The 7,065-nt window shown below is 44.9% G+C and overlaps 1 protein-coding gene across 6 annotated transcripts in view; it reads left to right on the top strand.

Moving 5' to 3' along the window:
- Positions 1-7,065, top strand: part of LOC106938649 (uncharacterized) — a 23,827-nt gene that overhangs the window by 13,799 nt on the left and 2,963 nt on the right. The window contains exons 2-4 of one of the 6 annotated variants that reach the window (XM_015020774.1): positions 1,646-2,554; positions 3,426-3,519; positions 3,865-4,003. In XM_015020774.1, coding sequence (XP_014876260.1) covers positions 3,498-3,519; positions 3,865-4,003 — 161 coding nt within the window. In that variant the 5' untranslated portion in view covers positions 1,646-2,554; positions 3,426-3,497. Of the gene's footprint in view, positions 1-407; positions 488-1,365; positions 3,520-3,864; positions 4,004-7,065 lie in introns of those variants that run through there. The other 5 variants (XM_015020777.1, XM_015020773.1, XM_015020776.1 and 2 more) reach the window with 5 other exon arrangements.

Below are 7,065 nucleotides of genomic sequence, written 5' to 3'. Positions count from 1 at the left end.
GCTCTACACAGAACCCTATGCCTTGGCTTCTTCAATGCTACAAAACCACCGCCGTGGAGCTTCACAATTTGTCCTGTCTGATCCTGGGTCAAGGACCAAACGAGCCAGTGAGAGATAGATTATGTTATTGGTTAATGGTAATCATGCACTGTGACTGTATGATGAAGTGCCTTTACCCCACCCTTAGAGTTTCAGTGCTCTCTGTGATTAGGGATACTAAATGCAATAAAAGAGAGGGGCAGACAAATGTGCCTCAGGGCGGCGGGGGATTTGTAACTGAAAGCACATCTATGTCTGTTCACCTCGCAAAGATAAGAATCAAACCTTATCCTGTCCTCTTATGTTGTTTGCTGTGCTCAATAAGTGTCAATTCAGACAAATACGCGGGTAGTCCAAATGATGAATACAGAACAAACCGCTGGCAGAGATGGAAGACGGAGCTAGTGGGCCCGACAGACAGCAATACTCCAACCCAGCAGGACCACCGGTGACTAGGGGTCAAAGTTGAAGAGGTCACACAAGAGGTTCAGCCTGAATTGTGGAGGGAGAATGATCAGGACAGCTCCATACTGCAGTTCAAGAGGCGGCAGAGGCGTGCGATGCTGCTTATGACATAAAAGTTTAATTGTGAACATAAGAGCATGTGGAGTTGTTGAGAAGCAACAGGATGTATTGTAGTGTCTCAGTTCTAGAAGACGTGCATGATCCATTTGTGAGTGCTTGTTATCCTCTTGGGTGTGTCCCAGCATCTGCCATCCTGAGATCCAATAAGAAGGAGGAGGGGGCCCATCAGACCCGGATCCCCTGCAGAAAGAGTTATGCTTGCTGGGGCATGATTGCCAGAAAGCTGGTCAAGAGTGGGGACCCCGGCTCATGAGTAGGCTGCAGGCTGATGTCTAAGAGGAACACTGAGAGTTTGAGACACAGAAAGCTTGAGATATTCAAAACTGCGCTGCCACTCAGCAATGCACCACAATTAAATGTATTATATTTTATGCGTTAAAAGGATTGACTTGTTTCCTGACCCACCTCTATTGTATTAATCATGTAGTAACCGAGCATGTTTCTTAAATTAAATAGAGTATATAGCATTAGGTGCACTAATGTTAGCCCCCCAGCACAGCATCCTGCATTGACAAGTACTTGTTCTAACACATTGACGAAGTGGTGAGGACACATACGGGCCAAATCAATTACACACAGAGTTTGAAGGGTTCATTGGGGTGAAGACTCCCATAACTGGCAGAAAATAAGAATAAGTTCAAGAATGTGTTTCTAAGCATCTTAAGTAGGTGGAAGTTGATAAAAGTAGGTGTTTAGTGTATCATGGAAAACACCTTATTTATCGACAAGTCACGGTCGCACCATATGACATGATAGAACCACAGCCAAAATTATACTGATGGAAAACCCCTGAAGAGGTCTAAAAGAGATATGGAATTATGATTTCTGTATGTACAACATTACACATGTTTATTGATTGTGATGGATAAGTATTGAGGCTTTAAATTAGTTTGGTGGGGACCCTAATACATCAATGATCCGCCAACACTAATCCCTGTAGAAGCGAGGATCTCCACAGGGGTAGAGGTCATTGTAGATTTCTAGCCTATTTTATCTCCTGATGAACCAAGAGGGAAAACAGGTCAACAGGAGGGCAGGAGAGGTCCATAGCTGGGCCTTGGAGAGCCAGCATAAGGATGCGGAGGAGCATCCTGGAAGTGGCCGTGTCGACGAACAGCGAAAACTGTGAGGTCACTGGGCTTATGGAGTGGTATGGACTGGAGGAGCAAACCTGTTATTATAGTCCAGTTGGGATCACTGCAGATGTAGGCCAGAGAGGGAAGTGTCAGTCGTTATTCTCCATTATTGTTGTTTTATTATCACTCATTGTTCCCACTTTGTCTGCATTCAGGTCAGCCCAGAGACGAGTCGCACAGAATAGAAGAAATGTTTCTGATAGGTAGCTTCAGACATGCGGTACGTTTGAGGACATAGGAAAAAAGGGGAATTTCTTGTTATGTTCACTCGTTTTGATCATGTAACGTGACGAGTTGCAATTCACAAGCTACCAGTACATTACAGGACATATTTCTGATTATGTTACGGAGTAAATGCAAAACAAAATCAGTATAATAACACTACTATTATAAAGCTAGGGGTTTCTAATGTCCCATGGACTTGAACTCAATCCTTCTCCTACGGCCTTCGTTACTTTGAGTGGGGGAGGAGTTCATGCCCGCTACAGAGCATGCGCAGACTAACAAGGGTTTAGAAGATGGCGGCTTGTAAACATTGCTGCTAGCGGGTAAAGCTAACGATGCCTAACACAAAGTCCATGGGCCCCACCATACTCCGGGTAGACCCAATAACACTGGCAATACGGATTGTGAATAGATGCATCTTCCCTAAGTTATTTGCATGGAACTAATCTTATAATCAGCCTGAGGAGCGAATTAAGGCGACGAGTGAGCAGACCGGGCCAGTACACACGGCTGCAGGAAGCAAGCACAGTCCCACCACCGCCCCTGCCCCCCACAGGAACCACGCAAAGGTAATAAACGAGATAACATGGGAACACCAAGGGACCCGGTCGTATTTCTAAAAGCTACCACTTTGAACCTGAACTGTTAGCTGAATCGGATCTCTGATACCAAGCTGCGCTACCGCTTAGCCATGATGCTATATGTGTTCCGTCATGCTACGGAAGCTAAAACCTGAGCCGCAACCTCCCCCTGGTGCTATCTGAGTTTCCTTAAGCTTGTTCTTGCAATCTGGGAGCACATTCCGTGGATTATAGACCTGGGCCTTTAATGCTGAGGGTAAATCAAAATCAAACTGATTATTAAAAGTGAATTGAGTTGATTAAACTGGATTTAGAAGTGGGCGTTAGCGCTGTTCTTATTCTAATGGGATTATCCCTCAGTTCTAGCTCAATGATCTGCCGGTTAATACCTCATCAAGTTACTTTTAGGCTAAACACACATGTGTTCTATCAACTAGTGGAGATAATGAGTTCTCTGATAACCGAAAGCCATCAGAGAGATCTGACGAGGACAGGTGTGAGGTTACTGTCTTCGAGGCCAGGATGACTTCAGCAGGTTAAGGGAAAGAATAGAGCATACTTGGCTCTGGGAGCTGCGCCACATAAATACTTTAACATTAAACAGTAGATGTTGAGAGCAAAGCTGTTGGTGTAAGACCCTGATTGGATTTAGCCATTGGTATGGTAGCACAGTGTGAGACGTTGTATTCAGGGCAACGCTAGGGGATATGCAAATCAGAAATTATTCATTTATTTATTATTTTACTGTTTATTATCGACTCAGCATCAGCATGACAGCGAGATGCAGGGTCAAAGTTGATTTCCTGCCTCATAACATTGGAGGACTGAATGATTCGCCTTTGAACCCCTGTCATTACAGAAGCCGAAAGTCAGTCCCACTCCAGCCACTGAGTCGTGAGGGGGAAACGTGAGAATCTCCAGGAGAGGAGGGATGAATACGGAGAGACATTATGGTGAGCCACGGAGCGGGAATATGGTTAGCATTAAAGTTCACAACCCAGGTATACGGAGCTGCAGCTCAAAAGAGGACACAACTGCCATGGATGGGACACACAAGGACAGAGATTGAATCCTGATAATTGGAGGTGGTTGGTTCCTGTACCACATTGATCAGATCGGCTAAATTTGTACAGAATCTGTGAGGGTGACCAGAAGCTAATTGACTCATATAAGAGGGCAATAATTTTGTCCCTTATAGTACTGGTATTTGTATCTGTAATTCAGGTTACATTGGTCTGAGATTAAACATTAAAGAAATGTTCCTGTATTAATAATCATTCTACTTTCCTTTCCCATAGGGCCCCTCCTAAGAAGAGCGGAGACGGCAGCTATCCACAGAATGTCCAGCCCTGACCTCACCGACAGCCACCAAACCATCACCAAGGAGCTCGACGACTTGTCCAGAACGATCCCGGGTCAAGGACCAGACAAGCCAGTGTGAGATGGATTGTGTTATTAGTTAGAGATAATCTTGCCACTGTGACTGCGTGATGACGTGTCTTTCCCTCCCTTTAGAGTTACAGTGCTCTCCATAATTAGGGATCCCAAAGGCAACAAAAAGAGAAGGGCAGGCAGATGTGCCTCAGAGCAGCAGGAGATTTGCAACTGCGCAAGATTCTGTCTGTTAACCTCGCGAATTTTCAGAATCAACCTTCACTTGTCTCCCCTGTGTTGTTTGCTGTGTTAATAAGGTGTCAATTCTGACAGACTTGCAAGCGGTCAAAATGATGAATACAAACCGAGCCGCTGGCAGAGATGGAAGATGAGGCCGGGGAGCCCGACGGACAGCAAGACTCCCACCCGACACGACCACCGGTGACTGGGGGCCAAAGAAGGAGAAGCCACACAAGAGGATCAGCCCGATTTGTAGAAAGAGTACGGCCCTGGATAGCTCCACACTGCGCCTCAAGAGGCGGAAGGGGTGTGGAATGCAGCCCATGGCACAAAAGTTTAATTGTGGACATAAGAGCATGTGAAGTTGTTGAGAAGCACCAAAATGTCCGTAGTGTCTTAGTTCCAGGATGCATGCATGATCCCTTTATGTATTAGATGTTTGTTATCCTTCTGGGTGTGTAACAGCTTCTGCCGTTCTGGAACCCAACAAGAGGGAGGAGGAGGCCCGCCCCAGATTAGTATCCTCTACAGAAAGGGTCATGCCAACTGGAGCCCAACCGGCCAGAGAGCCGACCAAGAGGTTGGGGAAAATGGCCCATGAGTAGACCGCTGGCCGAAGCCTCAAGAAGGACATCGAGAGCCCGAGACAGAGGCAGCCCAAGATACCCAGAACTGAGGGATTGAAACAAAGAGACTGTTAGAAAAGTAGCATCAGAGTTTCTGTGTGTTACTTTGGTGTCTTGCCTTTCAGCTATACCAGTTCCCCATATAGCACTGTCCAGGTAAAATAAATCCTGTTGCTGACTGTCCTTGTTTTACTGCAGACCAGAAAGGGGGAGGAAATGAGTAAGTGTTAAGAAGCAATGAGGTGTTTTGTAACGTTCAAGTTTTCAGAGGGTGTATGCGTTCTTTTGTTTGCAGCAGATTTGTTGACTTTATGGGTGTGTCCGTGAAGCAGCCATCTTGGAACCCAGTAAAGAGGAGACCCACCTGAAGCCCAGCTCCATTATAGAGTCGGCTATATTAGCTGGGGTTTTAACTGGCTGGGCAGTCCACTAAGAAGGCGGGGACAGCGGCACACCAGGAGACTGCTGGCTGATGTTTAGAACGACATCAAGGTTTAAGACAACACTACGGACTCAAGATTTCGAGAGATGAGAGACCGAAGCCAGGAGACCGCTCAAACTGAGTGATGGCAGCAGAGCAGGGGAACGAGACAGAGAGGCCAGAGCAAGGAGCTGCGACCAGGGCCCTGGCACCATCAATTCCCCTAATGAAGAAATGCGGCAAGTCAGCACATATGTCAGGGGCAGCTTCCAGACATGCATTCTGTGGGAAATTAACCCCAGCTTCAGTGGTGTTAAGTAGAATGCACATGTTATGTCTCCTTGAAAGAATGGAATTTACTAAGTAACTCCCCCTCTGCCTCGTGAAAAGTTCAAAGCAGTGTTAGTGCTCAGGAAGCTCAATGTTGTAAGAATATTGAAAGAGGATGTTGACTGCATCAGCACTTATCTTTGTGGAAGCAAGGATTGTGAGAAGGGAAGCTTACAGATCACTATTACCTCCTAGACTAAGGAGAGCCTCCTAAGGTTAGAACTGAATTATTATGATTACATTAATGTGCCCACTTTGGGAGGTTGAACATGTACTCATTGATTCTAAGCAGAGTCAAAAAATAAAGCAATCACTTGTACCTTCTACTTAAGTGAGGGACACGACAAAGTGTCCCCCACAAGGTCAATTATTGCACCAATTTTCAAGCAAATCAAATTGGTGTGTTTCACCTGAGTTAACACTCTGAAATGCCCAGTGATTGAGAGTATCAGTATTTCCATGCGTTGAAAGGATTGACCTGTTCCTGGCCTACTATAATTGTATAAGTCATGTGGTCCGACTGATTATAAAGCATGTTTCTTGTATTGAAATAGAGTATTTGGCTTCTGGAGCATAAGTGTTAACCCCTATCACAACCTCCTTAATCGACAAGCACCTGTCTACAACACATTGGGTGAGATGGCAAAGACAAATCAGTTACACATGGAATCTGAGAGGTTTATTAGGGTGAAGGCTCACATAACTGGCAGAAAATGAAATAAATTCAAGAATGTGTTTCTAATCGTCTTTAAATAAATGGAAACTTATAAAGTAGGTGTTTAGTGTATCATGGAAAACACCTTATTTGTTGACAACCACAGCCAAATTGTATTGATGGAAAACCCCTGAAGAGGTCTGGTATGGAATTATGGTTTCTGTATGCACAACATTACCATGTTTTATTAGTTGTGATGGATATAAATTTTGAGGTTATAATGCAGCTTGGTTGAAATCCTAATACATCAATGACCCATTAACACTCACCTTTGTAGAAACAGAGACCTCCACTGAGGTAGAAGTCTTTGTGGATTTCATTTTCCCTCCTGATAAACTATGACAGGCCAACAGAGGAGCAGGAGAAATCCCTGGCTGGACCTTCACAAGAACTAGCAGACGGATGCAGGAGAGCACTTCCAAATATGACTGCATCAACAAACAACATAAACAAATGAGGTCCCTGGGCTTATGGAGCCACATGCATCAAAAGAGAGACCAGTCATTCTGGTCCAGTTGGAAGTTACTGTAAAAGTAGGCCAGAACATTACATTACTTACTCAAAGCATTGAACCAGGAGGGTGCTTATTCACCGTGCTGAGGGAAATGTCAGTCCTTATTTTACCATTAATATTGTTTTATCATCATCCATTGTTTCCCCTTCCTCTGCATTCAAGTCTGCCCGCAGTCACAAAGAATGACCGGAGATGCTTTTAATTGGTTGCCTCAGACGTGAGGTACGTTCGAGGACATAAGAACAAAGGGTTTCCTATCACATTCACTTACCTTTGACT

The sequence above is a fragment of the Poecilia latipinna genome, unplaced genomic scaffold, assembly GCF_001443285.1.
Source record: "Poecilia latipinna isolate Pla-1442-1.1 unplaced genomic scaffold, P_latipinna-1.0 Scaffold2654, whole genome shotgun sequence".
Classification (NCBI taxonomy): Eukaryota; Metazoa; Chordata; class Actinopteri; order Cyprinodontiformes; family Poeciliidae; genus Poecilia; species Poecilia latipinna.
Note: the sequence above shows the minus strand (reverse complement) of the source record. Positions and strands in the feature narration are given on the sequence as shown.